Source organism: Oreochromis aureus, linkage group 11, assembly GCF_013358895.1.
Source record: "Oreochromis aureus strain Israel breed Guangdong linkage group 11, ZZ_aureus, whole genome shotgun sequence".
In the NCBI taxonomy this organism is placed as follows: Eukaryota; Metazoa; Chordata; class Actinopteri; order Cichliformes; family Cichlidae; genus Oreochromis; species Oreochromis aureus.
In genome coordinates, this window is record NC_052952.1 from 31,363,596 (window position 1) to 31,390,866 (window position 27,271).

The following is a 27,271-nucleotide window of genomic DNA, read 5'->3' on the forward strand; positions in this document are numbered from 1 at the left end:
AATACTTGGGATGGGCTTTGTTCTGTTAAGTAAACTTTGATTCAACATCATTCAAAAAAGACATTAAATCGTCTCTTCTTTACTTATACAACACCACTTCTGCAGTACATTTTCCCAACTGAACAATCAGTGAAACTACAGAATAAAATTCTTTAGTATTTCAGGAAAGTGAGGTAAACAACAGCGAAGAACGAAGTCATGACCAAATGGGATAAAAGACAGTCAGTCCCACATTGATGAGATGTGATGTGGTCCACTAAGATAAAGTAAGCTGAGGGGATAAATCGCTGACCTTTTTACTTTAATGCAGGTAAATCTGGGCTTTTCATTCACAATGTTACATTTTTGTTGGAGTGCAGACAGAGTTTTGTGAGTGTGTTTGGTGTATGTGAATGAGAGCAATATTTTGAGTTCCAGTGGTGGGGCTGATCACCATTGTGCATAAATTTGCATGTTAATCCATGCAGCTGTTCAGTAACTGGAAGTAGCTCCTCACCGATTGGTTGATTATTTTCATAGTTAAGGGAAAATGTATGTAAAATCACAGATGAGCCACCATCAGAGATCATCAGTGTGCCGTGGTTGATCTTTGTGTGGTAGATTATTGTTTTTGGTGTAGTTGTTTTCCTTTTAACTGTTTTAGTTAGTAGCTGCTTACAAATCGCAGAATCTCCGTTTGTTTGTTTATTTGTTTTTTTAATGAAATGCAAGATTTTGTGATGAAATCATTAAACTTCAGCTATGGACACACAGATTTTGAAAGTTCATACAATTAACCTTTTGCAAGCTGCCTTGACAACGCTGACCTTTGAGTGAATGAGGCATCAAAGAATTCAAAACTGATGCAGATTAGTGGCTGTGCTGCATCAAGAAACAGTCATGGTTATGAAGACTGTAACAAATAGTATATCCTTTAAATATAGTGAAGAAATGGTAATAAGTTTAAAATGTCAGAATAAAATACACACATTAAGTTAATGAGGTGTTCGAGTTGTTGTGTCAGCAGTTAGCTCATCAAATATTAAATGTACAGTCAGATTAAAGCAAGCAAGAGCAACAAAAACTGCACAAGAAATGATTACAATTATTGCATGATGAAAGAAAATACTCAGTGCAGAGTAGGTGTAAGCACAGAGAATTTGATAATGCATGATTAATATAGCATATTAATAATTAAGTATATTAATCTTGAGCTGCATTGACTGTGCTGCGGTAATGTTGCAAGTTACATAAATGCAAGCTTACCATAAGCTTGCATTTATGTAAATAATTCTGTATGATTAATTGTATGATAAAAGTATATTAATGTTAAGCTGCACTATAAATAATATAATAATAGCAGCGATTGGGTTGTGGTAATGCCTTTGTTGAGTTGTATAAACCCAAGCATACCACAGCTGCAGTGTTGCATATCAGCTGATCTCAGTCCAGTGTCAAGTTTTAATGCATTTTTGTGAACTTGCCTTCTCTAAAACAAACCACAATTTATTTTCTTAATCATAACCAAATAGTTTTAGTGCCTGATTCTGACCAAACTATGAAAGCTAAAGTGAAAACAAAACTAAACCAAAACTCCCACAAGGGACATGATGTGGTCTCTTTTAGTTGACAGCTGTGTGATCTATATCATTGTCACTCCAATTTCTCCGGAGCTGTGCATGACAGCACAAACACCAAAGGCTTACCTTATGTTTTTGTTTTAATCAACATGTTAATTGAGAGTCTTTGAGGATTCTAGAAAGCCTTTCAGAGCTGGAGTGAGGGCTGTGAACAGCTGTGTTTGTTTTTCAAAAGTCAGTTTTGTTTTCTGAAAAGCAAACCCTTAGTTTGGTGCACAAAGCCGGGGCTGGAATGAATCTTACCGTTCAAAACTCAGTCATTCTAAAGGTGAAATGATTTTGTCCTCATCTGAATGTAGACAGGACTACAAGGCAATGTTTTGATCCACAGATGCTCTCTGATAGTTGACGTTCAGTGCTCACATTGACCTGAAAATGCTCCGTGGCTTACATTAAATTTTCATAAACGATGCACTTAATCCGTTTGACTTTTGACCTCCACCTAGATTCCCCTCCACAGCAAGCCCATTGGACTGAGTCCCGAGGAAAGTTATTAATGCAGCGTGTAGCTGATGCCTGAGAGGCTAGTCGTAATGTAATGGCACAGAACTGGTCCTAAATATGAGATCCTAAAGTTAAGATAGCATCTAATTTACTGTTCGTTATATGCATCTGAGTGAGTCTTTGTATGTGTTTACAAAACTTTGCCTTCAACTTTATGCATGTGTGTTCATAAAAGTCTGTTTATTAGAGTCTGTGTGAAGTCCAGCTCTCACAAAGAGAAACCAAATCTCAGGCATGAAGTCTGGCAAATGGGGGGCCATTCCCTCATAAAACACTCTTAAAATGCACAGTTTTTTATTTTGTTTCTGATCTTTTCCACATGTTTCTAACCAAAAAGCAGAAAACTATATCAGAAGTTTGCAGAAGTTCCATTCAGCCTATCAGATAACACTTTTATTTGTTTATTTTTAACACAGCCGCAAATGAGTTAACCCGTTAAAGCCTCACACAGCTACACTTGTAATAGGTGGCTGATATTTTTGATGCAGGTTAGAGGACACTAACAGGACCTGCTGAGTGGTTTGGTCTTGTTTCATATAGTGTTTGTATATGCTGGTGTGACTGAGTGATCATCATGTGTCATACCTGCAGAAAACCTCCACACCATCCAGCTGATAACACTGTCCTCCATTGAAGCAATAGTTGGGCAACATGTCACACTGCGAGCGGCAACTTCCATTTATCATCTGGTAGCCCACACGGCATCCATTTGGTAAGGCCGCTGGAGGGGCTACCACAGGGTCTTTTGGTACTGGAGCTCGCGCACCAGGAAATGACCCCCCAGGGAAGAATGAGCCAGACCCGGGAAGCTGTGGCTTGGAACGAGCAGGAGACCCAGCAGCAAGTCGGAGATCTTCATCGGTGTCATAAGCATCAGTTGTGGTGCTGTAGGTGTACTCATCAGCAGTGGGGGACACACCATCATCATAGGGCGTAAGGTAGTCGTAAGTATCTGGCATTGCCCAGGAGGTTGTGTCGCCACCTTGCAGCTCATGGGCCAGTGATGAAGGTGAGGCGGGGGCGAGGTCTAGGTCTAGGTTGCGCCCACGAGAAGAGGGGTCAAAGAAGTCCACGTGGAGGACATCAGGGCTAGAGGGGTTAGTGGCGGCTGGGGGTGGGGGAGCGGTTGTGGTGAAAAGGTGGTCCAGGTCGAACACAGCTGTGTCCTTGGCATGGATCCAAGGTGGGTCAGTGTGCGGCTGACGCTCCTCTTCATCATCCTCCTCCTCCTTGCCCTCGTCAGCTCCCTGTTTGCGTGGGTTGCTAGGCAACAGATGCTCCGTCTCAGCTGAGTCGGGGCTGAGCTGTGGTGGAGTAGCAACACTGACATCCTCTACTGTGGAAACCACCGTTTCCCCAAACATGCCACTACTCTGCTCCTCCTCCTCGCCGCCACGGGGGATACGGCCGGCCCTTGGGGTCACGGTGCTGACTGGATCAGGGGTGGCTGGGCTATTTATTCCAGTTACCACAGCAACAATTTTGTTGACTTTGATTGGCCCTTCCTCTTCGTTAAGCAGGGAGGTGACATTGGACGCACTATCCGGCTCAGTGACATTGATCCCAACAGCATTTCCTGCAAAGACACAGAAAGACGTGTAAACTAAACAGAAGGGAATTTTGGAATACCAAAGAATTCCCACTTTCTGAACTCTCTGGAAGACGGCCCTTGCAAAATCATCCAGAGTGAATGGGCCCAAAAGTGTAAAATCGATGATCTAAAAAAAGAAAATTCTAATCATTTTAGTTTTCAGTTCAGAGACAAGGAATGTGGTTGAGTTTATTAATTTTTTTATGGGTCTAAAATGTTGTAAAAAAGTTTTTGCTAAGTAGCATTTGGTGACTACAAGCCACTTTTTGGTATTTAGCATTTTAATTTCACGCATTATTTGATCAGAAGCCATCTGACAGACGTCATTTTTGACGTCAAGTTTCTGGTGTGATTTAACTACCAATAGCATCTCTTGTAGTCATCATTTGAAAAAAAGGTGCCTTCAAGTTAATAAGTCATAATTCCACATTAGCAGAGTGCAGCCTTTTCTCTCAGCAAAGCCCGCTTCACTGCAAGAAAAAACAAATGAACATCTGTATTATTTCATTTCAGTTTAATCATATGATCAACACTGCAAAAACTAAAATAAGATACAATTCTTCTGTCAAAAGCAGGTGTAAGCAATTTAGCCATTTAGCCCCCTTTAACTCTTATTCACTCATTACCAGATCTATAGCGGCCTCTATGTGAACTGCAGCCAAAGCTGTCAATCGACTCTGTAAGCATTTGAAAAGTGGCCCATGGGAAACACTGCCTTACATAAATATCACTCTGCATTATGAATATTCAAGCCATGAAGGTGATATAATTGTAAACACTGGGGTTTACCATTATGCATGAATTTTTTGTGAAACTGTGAGCAGAGTCATGCTTCAGTACCGCTTGAAATAAAACATAGAGTTTAATGAGGTGAAAACAATCTCACTCCCGAAAAGAGACAAATTTGCATCATTAAAAACCTTTTAACCCTCCAATTGACCTATTTCTATGAAACACAGCTGCTTTGACTTGTAGGCCCTAAACTGTGTGATACTGACGCTGAGTGACTGCATTATTAACAGTGATTGAGAAATTCCATAAAATACACTTGAAAAAACAATTATAAAACTATGTTGATATTCCTTTTTTGGATATGTTTGTACTGCTGACTAAAAGGTGATGATAACCTCAATCCCCTGAGGATCCCAAAAGCCCCAAACCCTCTGAGCATGTTTGGATTTTTGGATGATTTAATTCACAAATATTTGAACCACTTTGTCACAACTTCAGCAAATAACCCCATTTATATTAGCTCATTATAAGGCTCTGTGCTCTACATGTATTCCTACACTAAGTGGTCCTTAATTAAATTATAACAAAAGAGGCCCAACAGGAAATTTGTGCTCATGGACCCCCAACAGGTTAATCCGGCTGCAGTTACTACAGATGATTAATTTAAAGCTAAAACTGCAGTTTTAAAATTTCTTTTGTTATCATGTGGACCAACGAGTCTCTCACTGTGTACCAACATCAGAGAAAGCTGTCCTCTAAGACGGGTTAAAACAAACTCCTATTACCAGTCTAGTTTCTCTAAATCCCAGTGTAACAATGGGTTTAATGACCACCATGTTATATGTTATATGCAGCATACCAGCTTAGAGAGTTTTTACATCTGACAATCAGAAAGCTTTTAAGGTAGTTAAATATCCTTTATGAGATGAACTGTCCTGAGAAGCCAAATCAACACCCAAAAGGCGGAAACTATCTTTTTCACCTCATGCAGTAACGTTGCCTTAAATAAAGCTCCCCTTTATGACCTGCCATGCTTGTGAAACAGCCTTAGCTATAAAAAAAAAAATTGTGTGCATCCAGAAATAGAAGAAAAATGCTGATCCCAAATAAGCCGTGACATCAGAGCTATTACTATGAAATATTAAACCATCAAGGGACTGAAACAGGGGTTGGGGACAGATCAGTGAAAACATCACCATCTTTTTGTATGTGACCTGGCCCTGTAAGCAAAGCAGCACAAAGTGAATGCTTATTTATGGGTATCTAACACCAATGTACTCTGGGTATCACCAGGAAGAGGCCTAAAATCAGATCATGGGAACTAAAAAGTGAAAATCAACTGATCAACTGAAAACACAAATATTGGCAACGTAACAAGAAAAACTGAAGGAAATGCAACATCTGTTCTTATTTGACTACATACACATTCAATAATGATTCAGCTGGTGCTGTTTGCGCTTTCCAGAGAATTTCAGTTTCACAAACCAGTGATCCACACAGTGACTTCACACGCTGAGCTCATTTGCCATTACAGAACGAACAGAGTGGGCTCAAGGAGGCTGGCCAGTGAAACAAATTAAAACGAGGCATGATTGGCTGTATCCTTATCCTTTGGTCGATTACTTCATCCGAGGGTGGCTTGTTGAGTCATGCAGAAAGCTGCTTTGCTGCCGCTCCCTCTTTGGATTAAAAGAATAATTCACTAATGTCTCTGAATGGTGAGGAGCTGGGATTAGGGATTACAGGACTAGAGAGGGGAAGGGATTTGGGGGTGCCCTGCAGGGGGGAGGTGATGATCTCGGGGAGACTCAGACAAGACAATGTCTCGACAGCTGTAAGAAAACTGTAACCTAAATTTGTAACAATGACAGTGACTGATCATCGAGAGCGATCGCTGCGATACTATTTGTTATAATTCAGCAGAACATCTGTGCCTACAATGACACTCACAGCTTGTTAACCTGCTGTAGGAACGTCAGCGACAACCTCCAGACAGTCAGTCAGATACAATCTTCTAGATAAAGATGGACATTTTCCTCCAACACAGATGGGCTTACCGGGAAACCTCCAGATCTATTCCAGCATATAAAAACCTTTGCAGCCAGTATTGGATGCTACGCAATTACTGTTCCACTGACTGAAAAATAAAATGCTTTTACCCTCTATGCAAACCGACACTATCCATGTCATGCTACAGCAAGTAATTACCTACTGGACATCCATGAGATCATTCAGCCCTGACGAAACGCAGCAAAACACGCTTTGCTTGTTATGTTTCCTCGCACCAATGACAGCTTACTCTTTTTTTTATACACCAGGGTTTATATACACGTCATATATACACTTTTGACACACTAGCAAATAAGTGTTGCACTCAGTTTTGGTGTAACATGCCATTTATGCTGTAAATCATAACGAAACATTGCACATCGTTTTCAGAATGAGTATGTGCCAGTTCTTTCCAGTAAACCAATCACAGAGAACCTCCCAACTGACCTCAAACATAGAAGTAACGTTCTCAACATGACTCTTACCGACTGACACGCTCTGCCGTCAGTTGGTAAATAGTGGAATTTTTTCCACTAACGTCTCTGCTACTATATCTCCTGCTAGTTTTGCTATAAGCCACTAATTGATAATGAAAGTGTTTTAATAGAAATTTACACTGGAAAACGGTTTCTTTTAGGCAGGTGGTGGTTTTATTCTGAGGAAAAAAGATAAATGAATAATGATAAATAAATAAAATGGCTCTTCAGTCTCTTTTGGCAGAGACACAAGTCATATCAGGCTGTGACTCAGACTAAATTTGTTACAGCAATGGTTTTATTTAGTACTCTAGTTTATTACATTTTCCTAGATCCAACTTTCTGCTCAAATGCAATAGTAATGGTTCCAGTCAAAAATATTTTTCCATGTTAAGACGATAAGATTTCCTAATTAACTGACTACTGTATCAGAGACCAAGGCCTAGTCAGCTCCAATAGAAAAGAAAACATTATGCACAATGAGTTTTTAATAAGCACAAGATATTAAAAAGGTCTTCTGCTTGACATATTTATCTGAAGAGAGATCATATCTGCTTTATAAGAAAAGATCATATCAGCCTGGAGTTTAATATTAATATTGAGTCTGGCTGCAATATTCACCATTTATTATCTGCACTCGTAAAAAGGACTGACATCACATTTATGTAACCTGTTTTGGACATGCACTAATTCAAGTCACCAAAGTTGAGGGTCTTATTTTCAGCATGATCCCCACACAGTGAATAAATGCACTGGTGGTCCTGTAAGGAGCTTTGGCTAACAGCCTCCTCCAAAAAGCATATGTGAGGATATCTGCGAGGATCTTTGCTGACTGCTGTTAATCTCAGATGGTGAGGCTGTGGGCATTTTAATCTCTAAATTTTCCTGAACACTCGGTGTTATCTCCACTTACACAGCGAGAAGTTCGTTAAATCTCATTGCCACCAAAATTTTATGACTATGACGAGATGTCTGACCAAAGCAAACACACGCCCTTAGATAGTCAGAAGCCGCAATCTAATAATGGCGTCACTTTACAACTGCAGAAAAACGACCTGAAACCCTGAAAAATCTGCTTCAGTGCTTCAAGAGGCAAAAGAAACATCTGGCTTCTGAATATTTTGGTAGAGAAAAAGATTAAAATGTCTGAAAATTGTAACTGTCCAAATGACATGTTTAATTATTGACAAATTACCATGAAATTACAAATAATGAGCCTTGAATGTGATAAATAAATAAACAAATAAAAAAAATATGAAAACTGTAGATAGACTGGCAAATTTGTGATTTATAATTAAAAATATCACATCAGCACACATCAGTATAGGGCCATAATTCACCCGACTATGTCACTTCAAGGTTAAAGCTGCAATATCATGAGATTGTGGCCTGTTGTATGTAAGTTCAGTGTGCGGTCTTATCATGCTTCTGGGATCGTGAAAACCTGCAGATACTCCCTCAGACTCACAATGATATTCACTGTATAGTAAACAAGATCACACAGTATGTTCAAAGACGCAATACACTGCACTAAAACAAACTAATCCAAATAAACACACGTGTGTAAGGCTCCTTTCAAGCGGTCCTGTCATCGTTAGGCAGTAGGTTGTAAAATCAGCTGCAAGGTATTTGACAGGTGGAAGCCTTCACTTTATTCAAGGATTCTTTTCTGGCGCTGCAACATCGAGCTGCATCTTTGAAGCTGCGGTCATTCTGGGGCTAATCCCTCCAGCAGTCGCTCAATGTACTGCTGTTTAACACATCAACTGAGCAGCCAGAGGATAATATGCCAAAACCACAATCTCTCTATTGCTCCCTCACACACATTAAAGAAATGGGCTTCACAGTAACTACAAAAACATGTTACACACCTAATATTTGATGCTCACTAGGAAATTAGGATTTAAGATGCGTGCATAAAAATACTGCCTTTCGTTTGCTTCCCATATCTCGTGCTCTTTGTCAACACACACCTGATGGGAATAGACTCACCGCATGACAGCTTGTCCACATGAGCACAATATCTGAGACAGACAGTCAGTATTCGACATAACCAGCTCCTCCTTTTGCTGCTGCAACAAACCTGATGAATACAAACCATACAGGCTGAGAAGCAGACAGTAATGGCTACAGCACAACCGAAGATAATGACAGCAGGGTGATGGTGAGAGATGATGACAAGGGAAGAAGAGAAGTAACACAGTGACAGAGCGGGGGGGAAAAAAGCTGAAAGAAAAACTGAGGGAGGAGGTGACAGTGTGAGGGATGGAGTGAGATGGTGAAAAAGCCAAAGTAAGAGTGACAAAGAGAGAGAGAGGAAGATACTTTCATGGTCTATGAAATACTCTTGGAGTTTTACTCTCACTATGTCTGTCAGTAGCCAAGGGGGAAAAAGTACACTGCAAAGATCTCCTATCCACTCTGTACTGTCAGCTGTCAGTCACCTTAAATCTAACACTGTTTCTGCTGGATAATATTACAGTATGCTTCTGGTTCAACAGGCAGTGCTTAAAGACCGTTGGTGTGTGCATGCTTGACAGCATCTGCAATTGGTACCATTCAACTTACACAAAATTGCATTAAGTCTCCAAGAGGTTGAACTACTATGATCAGATCAGATCCAGGGTGTGACATGTTTTTGGGAGAATATGTACACCTTAGTTTCTAGTTCCACATTTAATATTCAGCTGTATTCAACTGTACTGTCAATGCTTTGCAGTATCATAAGTACACAACCAAAGTATTCAGGTCTCCACAAACATGTTGAATTAGCAGGGTTGATTTGTCGTAGGCTTTCACCGACAGTAATTGCAAGGAGCCGTGACAGGCATGACCGAGCCTTTAGGACAAACATCTCTAATGACTTGTCACTTTGTTACCATACGGGATGTAAAACAGCGCTGACATAATTCTGTTGTGAGATATGAGTAATGACAGGACATTACGGAAACTGGATCTTAACATTGCTTCATTCTTGGCAGCTGTTTATGAGCCAGAAATGCCTCATTCTGGATAAAAATTGAGGATGGGTGGAGCACAAAAATTACCGAAGCTGAGGGTGGCGTCGTGCCAGTTTCATTTTGGATAAAAATATCAAAATTTTTTGGAGCTTGTCATTTGACGGCTTTTAGTAGAATAGAATAGAATAGAATAGAATAGAATAGAATAGAATAGATCTTTTTCCGTCACTGTTACAAGCACAATGAGACACAGTATAAGTCTGAGTTAGGTTAGTTAACATTTTTTTATATGACAGTTTTTCTTATATTTTCAGTTCTTTACACAAAGTAGATGTTTAAATCAGCTCTCCTCACAATCTTTTGGGGTAACTTTACACAGATCTCGTGTAGCCAGTATGCTGATATCCACTAAGCGACTCTACAAGAGCCAAACCTCTAACTTAAAGCCTTTTCTCTACTCTGCACAGTGAACTTTTCACCAGCAGTTTGCATCTCTAAAGCGCAATGTGGATGTGCACTCGCTTTACTGACAGTTGATGCACTTTACTGACTGACTCTGCATTATTCAGTATATTTTTTCTTACATCTCTACATATGAAATGTTGTGGAACCCGCCTACAGTAATTAAAATGAGTAAGGCACAGCTACAAAGTTTCTTATACTGTATCACCAATGAAAAAATGCTCAAAAGAAGAGTAGAGCTGCTGCTTTAAAACTGTAGTTGCTTTAAAACTACTTGAAGACGTGTTCCTCTACACATGAAAGATAACTTTGAGCCCACATTCCAACTGCTAGATGCTGAGTACAGAAGGCTAATCTACAAGTTAGCGCACACTTGTTTATATACATTAACTTCTGCAGACAGAACTCATGCAGTCTGCTGTTTGAGACCACAGTGGTGTCAATGTGCCAGAATCCTCACTGTGCATCTGTGGACCGGGCTCCAGTTAAGTGCAACTGTCTCCCTTTCAATGGCTCATTAGCTTAATTGGATTAACGAGGAGGAACCGTTTGACAGACAGCTGGTTAAGGAGCTGCATCTGTGACAGCCCGAGAAAGTAAGTTCTGCATCACATCGGCACACGGCATGTTTATCCCACAGTTGTTCTAATGGGCTGCAGGTAATGTAGAAAATTCACAATTTATACAGAATAAATATTTGCTATTCAATGGTGGTATAAGTCACCTGAAATACTTTAGTATTGTTAATGTGCACGATATCCACAACAGGAAATTAATAAATGGTATAATCAGGCTATGACTTATTGCCTTGTCTAAGACTCATACATAAGCGTTTCATTGTTTATGTTCATGCCTTCAGAACATAAGAGGAAACTTAAGAACAAAAGGACCAAAGTTTATGTGAATGCTGTACAGAGCTGTTTACCTGTGGGCTGCGATAACCCAGTCTGTGTATGTGTCATTAAAAACGAATGATGCTGAGTCAGGTCTCATTATGATTCACCGATGAACAGCAACATTGCATCTCAATCATTGGTGAAGTTTTAAAAATGGTTGAAAAAATAAGTCCACCGAAATAAGTAGACTGTAGAAGCTCAACCTCCAACAAAACAAAAACTAAAAACAGAATTTCCATAACACTTCAAAGCAGCCATGAACAGTCTCATCACACAGTCAGTTTAAGAGATGTTCTACTGCTTTTAATCATATCACTTGTAAGATCTTCAGTCCTTTTATTGCACATTCAAAACTCACCATTTGTTGCTTGGACCTTTTGATGGTGTGGCTTTGCACCCTGTACTTTCTAGGATTAAGAAATGTTCAACCTCACCACGAATAAATGGAAAGTTTTCAAAGTACGCAAAAGAAATAAATTCACCCACAAATCAGCCGAGCAGGGTACATCATAGAGATCGTCAAAGGTTTAGAGCAGATACTAAATTGGAATATGAGATCGTTTCTGCTGCAATCAAAATGTTCAAAATAAACCCGAGACCTCTGGCTTTTACAAAAGGTCTGCTGTTTTACAGTATCCATTCATCTGTGAATCACACCTCTAAAATGTGGCTGACATTTGAACTTTGGTATTAAGCTGAAAATTGTGGCATCCTATTTTTAAATCTAAAGTGGGATTCATGAGTTCATGAGCTGGTAACATGGGGATATTTTTTTTTTTTTTTTTGCATTTTAGCAGAGACTGTTTTAGAAGTTAGTTTTCAAAAGTCCAACCTTTTGCCCCTGCTCAAAATAGTTTACTCTATAATACAGTAGGGTTTGCATTAAAAAGAAGAACTTAACTGAACGGCCTTATACTCGAGTAATGCCACAAAACTGGTTAACCTAAGCTGCAAGGCTCAGTCAGAGAGCATCAGTACAGGATTTTGGACTCAGTCAGGGTCTGAGACACACCAGTTGAGGCCCAAATGAGAAACCACCAAAATAAAAGAGCCTTTGTTTGTTTCCCTCCCACTTCAAATGAGACAATTAAACAGCATTACGCAAGACGACGCCTCACGCTGCATGTCTGTGAATCTGTTTATGGTTGTGAATTTGAGTGTGTATGTGTCTGTGCTGTCTCTCTGCCAGCACAGCCCACTGGTAATTGGGGTGGCTTCCAGCTCCTCCAGTGAAGGGTGTGGATGGTCATAATGAGAAGAGAGAGTTTGGCTTTAGTGTGTGTGTGCGCATCAGACTGATTGTTAGGGGGTGATGGCGCCTCAAGGCCAAGTGTTGTTAGCCTGTGCTGGCGAGCTGCCGACCCTCAGGCTTCGCCCTTTGTTTAACCCAGATCAATTTGGAGAGAGGAAGCCACTAAACCACCCACAGACCTAGGGGACTCCGACTGGCTTTGACAGACTGTAAAGAAGAAGTTGATTGATAGTGACAGTTAGGGCCCGCCAGTCACTTTGGTGACCCAGACTGGACTTTGAAGGGGAAAGGTTGGACAGTGGACAGATGACATTGAAAGGCTTGTAAGCTTCCGTTTAAACACTGTGGTGCTAAACTGCCCATGATGGTGTTTTGGTCTGTCTACATTACAGTATAACCTTAAAATTTGAAAGCATGTAACAGATTATCTGTAATCACTTGCTCTGCCAAGAAAAAAGAAAAGGAAAATTGGAGGCAGTGTTAATTTATTTATCAGTTTATAAAGTGCTGTGGAGTTGGGTTAGATGTGGTGGGCAGATAAAAAATATCTACGAGGGGAGGATCCCTGCAAAAAGCGCACAAATCATGCAAATTGTATTGAAAAAGAGAAATCCTGAAAAGATCAGCATCTCTTTAAAATGTACTAAAGGTGAATAATTACATGTGCGTCACATGGTGCTAGTGGGAAGAGCACTGTCTCTCAAATGAGGGTATTAGTACTCCATATTCCCATTCCTGGACTCTGTTAAAGTAGCTATGACTGACTAATAGTTGTGTGACTAAAAAGTGAATATCTATTTAATTTTTTCTGGATCTTCAAGCAGTCCGTTGGATCATCTGTTGTCTGTTTATGGCCCTTTATTTGACTTCCGCAAATAGAATTCATTCCATTAAAAGACAAAAAACAGGACTTTGGTATTTTCTAGTAGTGACTGGATGTTATTCACACAAACGAGATGATTTTGTGAAGGTTTATATAGGTGCTGGCACAGAAGCAACCACAGAAGAGACCAGTGAAGCCCAGTGAATGGTGATGAAACAGAGTGACTGAGAGCCTCTTTAACTCATTCTCATTGATCCCAGCTTCAAATACCTGAACCACATGAGAGCCACAGACACATTCCTCATCTCTTATCCCATTCCCACACTCGTTCTAACGAATGGGACACAGGGCCTCTTTATCTTTACTCGTGCTGCTCATTAATATCGACATAAAGCAGCGTTCTGCACTCTGCAACTGTTTTTCTTCACTCTCTCTTATTTTTCACTCATCCATTTCCCTTCCTATTCTGTCTGACCTGCCATCTCCTTACATGCTCCTAACCTCCCCACATCTTACATCATAAATATTACTCATCATGTCATCCCTTCCTCTTTCACTTTCCCTTTCATTCGTGCAATTCTTCCTCTCTATCACCATCTCTTAATTTTCTCTCTCTTTTCACACTCTGATTTCTCTTTTCCAGTCTGACGCTGCCTTTTTTCCCTTCCGTCGTATAAATCCTTTCATTTCTGATTCTACAGGTGGTGGGATGGAGGAAGGATGTGTTGCCATGGATACAGTCTCAGCCTCTCTAGGGTTGATGTGGTGCTCCAAACCCAACAAGTACGGCATGCATACACATAAAACATACACTAACACGCTCATGGACAAACACACACACATGCGCACCAAATAATACAACATTTGTCTGTGAAGGTTGATCTCAGGGGTTTGTGCACATTTGCTCACACATGAGCTTTTCCTCCACCTCTTTTCATTTCAGTGACAGCTGCAATTTTGTACAAGTGCATGCACACTGCATATGTGCATATTGCATCTAAAGTTACACAGTTTGTTTTCCTCCTCTGCTGCAAAAAATATGGGTTTATGAGAGTGCAACAGCGCACTCAACACCCTCATCTGAAATTTGAATGCCAAATTTTTTGGTATTAATTTGTAAATGGTGAGCGGGAACTCAGTAAAACAAGCATATCTGCTGCATCATTTTAGGCAGCTGCATTTAGGTGCCTTGAGCAATGAGTAGATGATTTCAGTCTGCTAGTAATTTGTTACCATTGTACAAGGAGTAGCTGGATGTTGTATGTGGACCTTGTTTCTGTCACTAGTATTGAAAAATGGTCAAACACTTGAAGCAACACGCCCTCCGCTTCCCCATGGAGACTACAAAAAATGTCATTATAAAGATTGCAGCCAGATCAACTTTAGCTCCCACTACAACCAGCTCACTCCGACTGTCTCACTTGCCCACACCCAACAAGTTTCTTATAAATTGGGGTCAAGTATTACATTTTGTATCTCATAGTTTAAAAGAGAGAGAGAATGACCAGAACGCTTCTCTAAAAGGACAATTTTTTCAAAGCTTGTAGAAATTTCAGGTCAAATAGCAAATAGCATTGTGTTCAACATATAGCATCATGCTCTTCTGCTATTAAAAAAGTGTGAATTAAGCAAAGATCACACAAAATCATTGGTACTGACAAAAGAGACAAGAAAATGATTCAAACTGTTCTGACATTAACTAACTCAAAGTCAACTTACTCAGATTGTAGCTGCCATTAAAATGACACAAACAGGAATTTTTCTTATCTTTTGTCCTTTGTCTCTACCTTTCAAAACCCTTACATATATTTCAAAAACTGAAGTGTTTTGTTTAAATGACAATGATCTGGTTAAGTTTGTTTATGTGTCAATAAAATGTGTCTTGATGGAAAGTTCTTATATTTAAACAAAAGTCATCAAAGGTATGACTTTTGTCTGTGAAGGTTCTCAGTCACCCAGGTCATCGTAGTCTAAGGAGCCTGGAAAGAAAAGTGTCTGGACTTGTTTAAGTTGCTTGAAGAAGTTTCACGTCTCATCTGAGAAGCTTCTTCAGTTGTAAGGTCAAATGGTGGAGAGTCCCAGACTTTAGTCCTATGGGAGTGTCCCCCCAAGAGGGACAATGGACCCCTTACTCATCCTCTACCTAATCACATGAGCCAAGGTGTGAAAACGGGTGTAGGTCGCAATCAGCCAAGGTTTCGGGTCAACTTATTGTGAAACCTAGCCCCACCCTATCATGTTTTTTCATGAGTTAAAAAGGCCCAGGATGTGAGTGGGCGTTAAGGTGTCTGGGAAGGGATCTCAAAACTGGATTATAGATGGCAGACAGTTGGTGTCGTAGGCCATCGTCTCTGTTTAAAGATGCGCGTTCACAGTGGACATAGATGGTATGACTTTTGTATTTTTAAAATAATGGGATAACAATAAACATCTTTCAATAGTCCAAACACGTAGTCAATCATAGCAAGAACTCCATGCAAATGCTAGATAGTCTGTTTTGAAAAGCTTGGGAAATATTTAAATATGTAACTTTAGGAGTTAAATTGGATCTGGGTTTACCAGCTTGCAGAAGATGATGAATAAACATCAAAAAACTGATGTTTTGACCCATCCATCCACCCCAGCCTACTCCCCTCATAGTTATTACAAAAGGCAAACCTGTTTATTTTGCATGAACCAGAATGCTGCTGCATGCATGATGTACACAGATCAGCAGTTACTGCTATTAGGACCCATACCTAATATAAGACTCTGGTGCTGCAGATTCCGTGCTCATTAGTGTCAGAAATACTGGATTTAAAATGTTTTTGTCATGTTACCATGACAATTTCCCAAAGCCTGAAATTAGTTTTGTTAAGACTAACTCTGATTAAACAATTAATTCAATGTCCTATCACTTAATGTACTTGATCGGTGATAAAGACTAATTGCCTGCCTGCCTTTTGTGATACTAGAGTTTACTCTGTCATGCAAATTTGACTGTAAATTGTGAAGCAAACATCACACAATAGGAAAAAAAAACACTGTGTAAACTAAATAAACCCAGCTGTATAATTATGTCTTTTCCTGAACCTGGTTGGTAGCCATGACAGGTGTGTGTGTGTCTGTGTATACGCTCACAGTGGTGTGTGATGGGCGGACTGAATGTTAATATGACAGCCTGCAGTAGAGGCGGGAACGCGCACAGCCAGCCAAGGAGAGGAGAGCTGGTGCACGAGCATGAACTCAGTGACTCGCATCACCAAGGACACGCTCTCAGACAGGCAGTCTAGCACCTACATAACACATTAAAAACAAATACATTTTAAGAGAGATAGACAGTAGAAAGCTGCTACTCTGTAGTACTGGTAACACAAAGAGACAGGTGCAAGCCTACACACAAGCGAAAAAAGATCTGATTCATCTTTCATACATTTTTCACCTTTCGCCTCACGCACACACAACCTACATAAAGACAGAAACATGTAAATTAATGTTCAAGGGTATGCAGAGTTTGAGAGCGCCAACTCAGCACTGCAAAGAAAAAAAAGCGCACATCCTGTATCATTTTGTCTTTGAGGGGGGGAGAAAGGACAGAGGCACCCCGTGACTGTCAAACTGCTCATGAAACTTTGTCAAGGATTTTCATGACTCTCTTTAGTCAAAAAAGAAAAGAAAAGAAAAAAAACTGTGGAGGATCGCTGCCGAGGACGGTCACTGACAACAATCACACCTGTGAGTCAGAGCTGCAGCAAAAACACCTGGGCACAAGGATGACGACATAAAGGGGAAAAAAATGAAGATAGAGGGACACTTATGACACAGGTGAGTTTTTGCAGTTTTTATCTGTTGCAAGATTACCAGTTTCACCATATCAAAGCATATCAGTTTAATTCTTCTCATTATTCTGTGGCAATTTTTAAAGCTTCAAAGAATATTTTTCCCATGTTCCTCTTTGTTAACCCAACCTATGTTTGGTACTTCAAACAGTGCAGTGTTTTAGCTATGAATGCAGGTGACTATTGCATTAATTTACATTACATACTGTACTTGTACTGATACAAATAAACATTACACGCAAAAAACAGACGTCAATGAACACCACCGGCCTGGAAGAAGAAATGTCAGATGTGGGCTGTAATTCACAGGTTGTGGAACAAGGAACGGAGAGTGTAGGTGGACTCTGTTAATTCTGCTGCACTTGTGGACTCACTTTCTGAGCTCTTGTTTGAAACAATAATATGAGCGACACTGAGGAACAGCTGTTCCAAGTGCAGAGGTGGGTGGTTTATTTAAATGCGACAGCACTGAGACTGGGCGTCTTAATAAGTAAGGCAAAAATAACTCCGCTGTCACTTTGGTGATTTTGTCTACAAGAACAAATTAAATCATCGCACCAAATGTGTGGAACTGATGCAGTAAATGTGCACGTTCAATCACACTCCAACCAGTGAAACCATTTAAACTAGAAAAATTTGCATTTCCTGCGAAAATGCTGTGTGGATGCCTTAACGCTGAAGCTGTCTGCTGAAAATCTGAAAAAGCTGAAAAGGTGCAAAAAGTTGTATGGTGGTGAAGAAACTGAAAATTCTGCTGAAAACATGTGAAGAAGGAGAGATTTTTGCTTAGAAGTGGTGAAAAGCAAAAAATTCTACTGAAAAGGGGTAAAGACGGAGAACTTTTGCTGAAAAGTGGTGAAAAAAAAAATGTTGCCCTTAGCAGGATTTGAACCTGACCCTCCTGGTCTCAATGCGGCTACTCATCTCACTGAGCCAAACTCATTCTCTGAAAGAAGAGGTGGAGAGACTGACAATTGACAATTCTGGAGAACAGAGGTGAATCAGCAGAATTTCTGCTCAAAAGAGGTTTTTTCTGAAAACAGCTGAGATTTGTGCTGATAAGAGGTGAAAATTCTGAAAATTCTGCTGAAAAGAGTTCAATCAGCAGAATTTCTGCTGAAAAGAGTTCTACAGAACTCTTTTCAGAATTCTGCTGAAAAGAGGTTTTTGCTGAAAACAGCTGAAAAAGCTGGGATTTGTGCTGAAAAGTGGTGAAAAAACTGAAAATTTTGCTGAAAGGGGGTGAAAAAGCTGACATTTTTGTTGAAAAGAGTTAAAAAAGTTTAACTGTTAACTGAAAGAAATGTTGCCATAAGCGGGATTTGAACCCGGGCCTCCCAGTCTGAGAACGGATGCTCATCTCACTGAGCTAAAACACAGGTCATCCCAGCAAGGAAAATCAGTGACGCCACTGATAATATGGCAGAAATGGGCAAAAAATATTGCAAAAAATGCCTGGCATCCACACAACTACCATCAGTGAATAAATGTGATTACATTCAGCAAGAGTTCTAGTATCGCACTCTGCATTTATCTTCATGTTAAAGAGTTTTTCTTGCAGCATTGCTGTTCTTCAATTTTTAAAAAGCCACAACTTTTCTCAAATAAACACAAGAACTTTTAGAAATATGGGACTGACTGCCCTTACAGAGATACACAACAGTTTCTGAATCTATTTATAATTTCTTTACTATGCATAATGAAAACACTCAGTGGAAGTTCACATAAAATAACTCAACATACTTTGTGTTCTATTTTCATAGCTTGCTGCTCCATTTGGCTCAGTGTCTGCTTTTAAGGACATTATTCACTTGTGACCTCAATTAGCAAAATCTGACATTTAGTTTTATTAACTTAACAAATTATGCTTGTGTCGTGATGAAACCATAAACAAACTGGTACAACTTTGCCTACAACATACAACACACATTTTAGACTTTTTGTCCTTTTTCACAGGGCATTGCTACTTTTCGACAAATTACACACACACACTTTTGTGTAGAGGACAGTCTGTCTGCACACACACAGCAATGCCAATAGAGCCCGGACAGCAGCTGGTCGGGTCAAGCCCGTGGCCACCTGCGTATGCTAGCGGTGATTTGCGGGCAGATCCAGGTGTGAGGATATTTCAGGTAAGATTAGGATCATATGGGTTCCTAACAAACAGATTTATCTGGGATGAAGCACATAATAGCCATCACTGATCCACGTTTGGAGCAAAAACGCTCAATCTTTTTTATAGTGGTTCAGCTTCAACACTGCTAACAAAGAATAACTGCTATTGTAATAACTTGTTTGTCAAATTTGTTTTGTAAGACTATTCATAAAAATAATAATACTAAATAAACTTTATGCAATGACATGATAATGCTTTATACGTAAGTCATCACATGTATAACTGTATTCATATAACACTTCCTATACCTGGGATGCAATTTTGTATTATTTTCACACACCACCAAAGAGTAAGTAAGAATGAAAAAATGCTAAAAGTAGCAAAACAGTTCCTTTAAAATACTACAAAAGTGCACAACTTCAAAAGTTAACATAAAAGTTGCATGACTTACTGCTTGACTTATATCATATACTGTGGGCAGATTCACTTTGTGCTGAATACACATTTAATCAAATATCCATCTGTGCCCTCATGTCAGCCACTGAAATTCAGATCTATGGAATATCATCACTGTTGGTCACTGGGACATGTATGCTTCATACTACCAGGGGATGTTGCTTTGATTTCTGCTCACCTTAAATCAGCTGACAGGAGCAGATCGTCGTAATACTTTTAGCAGTGTCAACTCTGTGTTATAGTTGGCCCTGAAATCCAACTGAAACTTTTCAAACATTTGGTTATGTTGCAAATAAGTAAGAAGCTGATTTAAAATTATTTTTCCAAGACTTTGAAGAGGAAGAAAAGTTAAGATATAGCTTGGTAGCTGTTGGGTAAGATGGGGTTAGCTGGTAGTTCTTCACTTCAGCAGGGGTTGAACAACAGACTGTTTGAAGAGATGGTAGACTTGGAAGTGTTGATGAAGGTTATTTTTCAAGATTTCATAAGAAAGTTAAATCGTGTCCTGTTTCCACTTTCTTTCTGATCTTCTGCATTCCCTCCTAAGAGCGCTAGTGGCGTCACTGATCCAGGGTGGCTGCTTAGGCCTGGGATTCCTCGATTTATACAGAGCATCATTCTCCATAACTGAGGAGCAAGTGGTGCTGAATAAATTGGTAAGGTCCTCAGTGCTGGGATAGGGAAGGAGAGCGTCTACAGTCCAAATATCTGAGGCGGCTTTGATGGCCCCACAAAAACAGCTAGCAGTGGAGGAGTTAATATAATGTGATTGGTGGAAAGGGAGATGTGGTTTTTGTAGGGGGAAGAGGGAGCAGCACATCAAAAATGACAGAGAGCTGATCTGATAAACAAGCATCAGTTATGTTTGGATTAAAAACTGGAATACCAGATAACTAGATCTAATGTACAGCCCAGTTTATGAGTGTGTGCAGAGGGATGTGACCTTTATATGAACTGATATGAGTCTCATACAGAGCATTAAAAGACATCTAGTATTGTTAATGATATGCATCACATCCAATGCAATATGCAATCCATGTTTTTAATATGTTAAAGCTTTTTGTGTCACTTTTGCTAAAGCATCAAAATAAAGCGACTAAGTGCATTACAGGAAATAATGCAGCAACAGTGAAGTCACAAGCCCTGGTACTCCTTCGGTCTGGATAAATGAGGAGGGCTGCATCGGGCATAAAATATACAATAGAGGAAAATGATCTGCTCGGGTTACCTCACAAAGGGATCAGCTGAAAGAAGAAGTTGAAAATGAGTAATTTTAAGAAAGAAAACATCTTCAGAGTGTTGCATCACAGACTCCTTGTTCTGATTCATGGAAGACAAAATGGATATCACTGCTGTCCTTTCATTTTCTGTCACTTTACTAACAAGACTGCTAATTGCTTCCTGAACTCTGCTCTTTATACACAACTCCAGCGTTTTGGAAACGTCAGCCATCAATCCTGGCTGCTCTGCATGTCCATGACACACGCATGCTCAGATGGAAGATATGATGCAATACTTAAATTCACATCACTTTCTGTGCTTTCTTATAAAACCTGGAGTGCATATGCAAACTCTGAACATGTAACAGCAAGGCTAACTAACTGTATATGAGCTGCAAGGTGGCATAAAGAGATGAAGACTGCTTCTATGTGCTGTTCGGATATGAGTTTAGACATTATTGTTTCTGAAGCCAATACTAAATTGGCTCCACTGGAAATCTACACTACGCAGAGTATGAAATCATTATCCAGAAATAATGAATAGACAGTACAAATGATGATAACATCTACAAATTAGAGCTGGTAATGAAAGACTACGTCCATTGAGAGTGGCTTTGGACACAGACACACACATGCATGCATGGTCAGTAGGCGGAGAACCACCAGACTTGGCAAGAAATGTAAGCATTAGCCAAAAATCCAACCAACATTTTGAACTTAATGGAATTCAAAGCGCGATCGCACATTATGGCCGTGATATGAACACACTGTTCAGTGGATGTGTGTGGTTTCCATGGAGACCAAAAGGTGGAGGATGAGCGAATGCAAAGCCATTGTTCACCAATAACCAGAGCATAGATGGAGTAAATTTTGTGTTGCTTGCTTTTTACAATAAAGAGGCTGGACTGGGTTAGTGGAGTCATGGAGGGAGGATTTGGCTTGAAGATTAACCCAGTGCACATCAAAGATAATCTGTCAACATGCAGATATGTGTCAGCAGGCCAGAAGAGAAGAGACACTGAGAGAGGAGGGGGGAGATGAAGGGAGAGCATAAGATGAGGAAAGGCTGCGTAGATTCATGAGTTTCATTACAGAAACAAGAGCTGGACCCTGTTACGCCATCCATCACATATCAACCACCTGAAATGCTCATAGGGGATGGGACGACGGGAGAGACGGCGGCATAAAAGTGTTAAACACACAGAGGGAGGAGGATTGCAAATGGCCACCGGAGAAAAAGACGACAGGAAATGAGTGACGGTTTTCTGGTCGGTTGTCATCAGCTCAGCACAGTTGGCCTTGGTCGTCTGAGCATCAGTCACAGATGTGGGGCAAGCTGCTGCCTCCTTATTCACCGGTGAAGCGAGAAGATGTGATGATGCTGATGATGCTGTGCGTGTATGTGTGGATGGAGAAGGAGGAGGGGGAAGGACTGTTAGCCCAAGGTTGTTTTATGTCGTCTGCACCACATCAGCTGACCTCTTTTTGTTATCCATCCACTTAAGGTTGAGCTGACACCAAATGCCTGCTATAGTGTGGACAAAAGAACCCTAAATGAGTTATTGGTACTCAAGTTGAGTTTAAGGTGATCAAACTGTATTTTATTACCCTAAAATTCTTAGCTTGACCCACAAAGCTGATGATGAACAACAGCTGCTGAACGAATTGCATTTTCTTCCTGACATTCGAGGACTTAAGAGGTTGAATCATTAGCTCATTAGCATCTGGTGCTAAACTAATATGGTGAATGTGGGAAAGAATACATGTGTTGATCATGTTTAGCTCAAAGCAGTGCTGCCCCTACACTCGAAAACAGATGGTTGTGTAGCTGTGAGGAGATTTTTTTAATGATTCCACTGCAATAACTGGTGATTAATATTGACAAAAAGATTTAAGATGGAGTCGTGACGCAATATTAATACACACCTTTAATGGAACTGCTTAATATTCTGAAAAATGTGCATACAGCAAAGACACCACTGAGTTACTGCACCCAGATTAGAAATAGTTCCTGCAAATAATTTCCACAATGAAGTATTTTACAGATGCATGTAGTTGAATGTTTTTAACTTATAGGGAGAAATAGTTCCAGTCTTCCTAGAAGGCCTTGCAGCATTGTTAATCCCCACATATAACTTTGCTTGGGATAAATACATTTAAAAAAAAACATTCATTTAAATGAATCTAAAGCTCTATCATCAATGTGCATTACATTGCATTGGTAAGGTTTTAAAAACTTTTAAATTCTTTTAAAAAATGGTTTTCATCATCACACTTTAGTGTGACAAAGCAGGAGAAACAGCCTGCTTGCATCCATGACATTAGTGCGGGAAACTGGAACAAAGGCTGCTGAATGAAATGACATAATTTGGTCGGAGAGTTAAGTCATTATTTTTGTTCGGCTGCTGCTGAATGTGTAGAAAGCTTCCAGACACATTTATGGATTTTGCTCAGTATTAAACACGCGGACAAGAAAATATATGGCTTTAACCTCACAATCACACTCCATGAATTTCAGCGAGCGTTATGAAAGGAATCAGCCAGATTATATTAGATTATAACGCCAGACTGATTCCATCTCGTGCACGCTCCTGCATTATTAATCTGACAGCAATGTAGCTCGGCCGTGCGCAATGAATCTCAGACAAAGAGACACACACACACACACACACACACACACACACACACACACACACAGGCAGAGAGCTTTCTTGTCTTTTTTTAATGCTTTTTTCCCTTCCTCTCTGTGTATCAGAATGTCCGTTCAGATCCCTTCATGAATTATTCATCAGGTCCCCCCCGGCCCTAATCCTCGCCTTTGTGTCGCTGTAGTGCCAGTGCGCCTCCAGGGAACCGGTTTACTGCGTCGACTGGACGCTGTCACTGCCACAAATCTCTAAATTCTCCCAAAAATGTTCCTGCTGCTGCTTAATGTGTGATCGCAGTGCTCAAAGTGATGATTTACTGAGTTGATTTGTCGGTGATTGACGTCCAAAATGCCGCCGTGTCGGTGCATCGGCATGCCTTTAATGCTGGAGCGAGTTAAACGGTTTTTAAACCCTCCCCTGCTGCAAAATGACTTACAGTGCTTGCAACACTGAACACTGAGAACATATAGTCGTATACTCCTATGACATCCCCATATAAGCCCTTCCACACACTCACGGTAATATTTTAACTTATGTCTTAACACCCCCTCTTGCGCCGTGTCCGTGTCACATGGGTTTATATTGACCCAGTTGTTGCCTCCTCTGGTGTCTCCATAATATATTCATGAGGACTTAAATTGCCGACTCGTGCGTTTATCCTGACCTGATTCAGTTTTATGCCATTTTTGTTTCTCGTAGTACCTCTATAACATCCCCACTGGGACCTGTGTTCAATGGTGAGCTTTCGGTGACCTAATCAGGACATTTTCTCTCCTAAAATTTAAAGATTCACGCAAAATTGCACAGGAAGCCCTACAGCGTGATGTCCAGGTGACAGCTGTTTTACTGTCAATAAAATGTATATATTTATTTAACATATAGCCCATTTTCGACGACGCATCCTCCGAAATCAGATTTATTTCAGATCGCATTGATTGGAAAATGACCAATAAAACCTTATTAATAATGGCACCTAACTGTAGTCTATTAATATCAATTGAGTGTGAAGTGTTGCCTAACCTACAATCAGAGCCTCACTGACCTCCTTTCTGGCTGCCCTGTGGGAGTGTGTTAAGGTACCCTGAATCCACAGAGGGGACTTGCTGCAGCAGCAAGACATTAAAAAAAAATAAAAAAGAAAGAAAGAAAAATCAAGGAATAAAACATTTTGAGGTGATTAAACTGGACAGTGAAGCGCAGTTTCTTACCGCGGACAGACAACGGGATCAAGTGCAGAGCCAGGACGCACGACAGCAGCGTTAGTCTCCAGCATCCCGTGCAAAAGATCGCTTGCTTCTCCTGCATCCTTGCTGTAGAATGATAGGCTTTGATGGTCAGACGAAAGAAGAGAGAATCCTTTGTGTTATACTGTTAATAACAAGAGAGTTCGGTGGAGGTTGCAAAAAGTAATCCGGACAAGTGGAGCTGCTGATTTGCGTGCGGTCTAGACTCCAGCCTCCCCGCGCTTCTCCTCCATAGCCGCTTGGTCTCAGCTGTCTCCGCGTATCTTCTCCGCTCTTTCACTCGCTTGTTCAACGCAGTGAGGCTGGTTACGGCTCCATCGCCAAAAAGCGGCGGTCGGAGACGGCGGTGGTGGGGTGTTGGTGGTGGTGGAGGCGGGGGTTACTTTTGGGGGAGTAGACGCACGCCGTGGCTCGGCTTGGCTCGGAACGGATTGGTGCTTTGGGCACTTTGTGACTGAGAAGGGAACAAACGCACGGCGGTGTGCAGTGCGCTCGGCAGCCTTCTCATCATCTGGGGAGGAGAAAAAAGGGCCGGTGATTCCCCCCTCCTCTTCTTCCCTACGCCCCCATCCTCATCCCTCCTCCCTTCCCTCCCTCGTTCATTTTCCCTTGAAGTCTCCCTACTCCTACTCCCCTCATCCTCCGGTTTCCTAAAACTTTCCCCGACTTTTTCTATCACCAAAGCCCTTTTATCCACCTTGCTTATCCATAAAACATTTTGTCTTCCCCCATGCATACATCTCCTACAATATTCTTCCTTCAGCTTCTTTTAATTGGCAGAAAAAGGTCTCCATCCTTCCCTTCCCTCATATTCCATTTCGCCCCCTTTCAGGACCCTAAACCTCTACTTTTTGTCCATTATTGCTGCCATCCTTATAATCTTCTCTTGCATTATTTTCCTCCTCACTAAGTCAAAAAAAAACAAAAAAAACAACTTAAAATACAAACAGAACAGAGCAAGATATATGTTAAAAGTACAAAACAGTTAAAACGCTAGTGGATAATAATCTGTGCTTGACATAAATTGAAGTTCACACAGTCCAGGGAGCTACAGTTTCAGTTTATGATTTCTAAAAAACTGCTTTGACATTAGTGTCTAGGGGAAGCATCCATCCCCAAGTTATCAGCTAATCAGCTGTAGTAACTCACTAACCGATGATACATTTACTGCACACATTTAGCTTGGAGGACTGTGCTGAATCAGTCTCCTTCACTGAGCAAAGAGGCCTACTACACCTGATGCTGGTCTTTTGTTGCCTAAGCATCTCCCACTAACACGCCAACCATTCCCAGTACTGCTGAATCTCCCACAGACCACATAAATCTGATGCGCTACACTTTCCTCAAGCTTTTTTTTTCAAATGTTTTCATCCTGGCAGCTTCCTCTTCTTCAGACTTCTTGTCTTTGTGCCTATTCTTTCTAAATCCATCCTCTTTGAAAACACATTCCCTCCTCCTTTCTCCATTCATTTTGAACTTCTTTCTCTACTTCCTCATCCTAAGACACTTGCCCTTTCCCCTTTTTTCTAGAAACACATGAATCCTTTTCTGGGTGACTCTTTTCTTCCTCTCCCAAATTTTCCACCTCATTTCACTCATTTTTAAGGTCAACATGGAATGTTGTCTTCCCATTGTTGATTAAAGATGGTTTATTCTTTCCATACTGTTTCATTCACCTCTCTTCATCACCCCCTCTTCTTAATGCCTTTGTTTTTTGTCCTTCTTCCTCTGACTCATTAGACATACATTAATTCATTTATTTATTGCAGAATATATCTCATTCTTCATTTTTCCAAAAACCTTTCCCATTCTTCCTAAACCTTTTATTCTCATTCTTTAAGAAAGTTTCCCTCCTCTTCTTCACCGATTAATCATCCAGCATAATTCAAAGCCTCCTTTTCCTTCAATAAACATTTTCTTCGATTTTCCACCTGCATCCCAAGACTTCTCACTTCTTCTCTGAGAGTCAAAGTTTTCCTCATCCATCACTCTTCCATTTCCATTTTCCTTTTTCTAAACTTTTCATCACCTCCACCCTCCTTCCAACCCTTTCCCACAGGTTGCGGTCATTTGCTATTCATCTGATCATGCTGGATCTCAATAGGAGTGCACTCTTCACTCTGGCCACTTTTTTTCCGACGAAGGAGATCAGTCACTATCGAAGGAGCTTTACTTTCCTTTGTTCGCTGCATATGTCTCAGAGAGAATGAGGTAGTTTGAGATCATGTTAAAAAAAAAGTGTAGTGCAGTCAAAACAACTAGTTTTGTTTGATGGTGTGACACAGAGAATCAAACAAAAGAGGGGGAGTAGGCCTAGAGGAGGGATGGGGGGGGTCTGCGGTTAAAAGAGGGGGATGCACATGGTGATGAATGCCCAAGGGCCTTGGGGGTAATGATCGTGGTGG

General features: G+C 40.5%; 1 protein-coding gene across 7 annotated transcripts in view; it reads right to left on the bottom strand.

Moving 5' to 3' along the window:
• The window catches only part of cspg5a (chondroitin sulfate proteoglycan 5a), a 74,689-nt gene extending 49,334 nt beyond the window's left edge, over window positions 1-25,355 (bottom strand). For all 7 annotated transcript variants that reach the window (XM_031756678.2, XM_039620057.1, XM_031756675.2 and 4 more), the window contains exons 1-2: window positions 24,831-25,355; window positions 2,709-3,699 (exon numbers count right to left, since the gene is read on the bottom strand). In XM_031756678.2, coding sequence (XP_031612538.1) covers window positions 2,709-3,699; window positions 24,831-24,927 — 1,088 coding nt within the window. In that variant the 5' untranslated portion in view covers window positions 24,928-25,355. The remainder of the gene's footprint in view (window positions 1-2,708; window positions 3,700-24,830) is intronic.
• Between the last annotated feature and the right edge of the window lie 1,916 nt (window positions 25,356-27,271).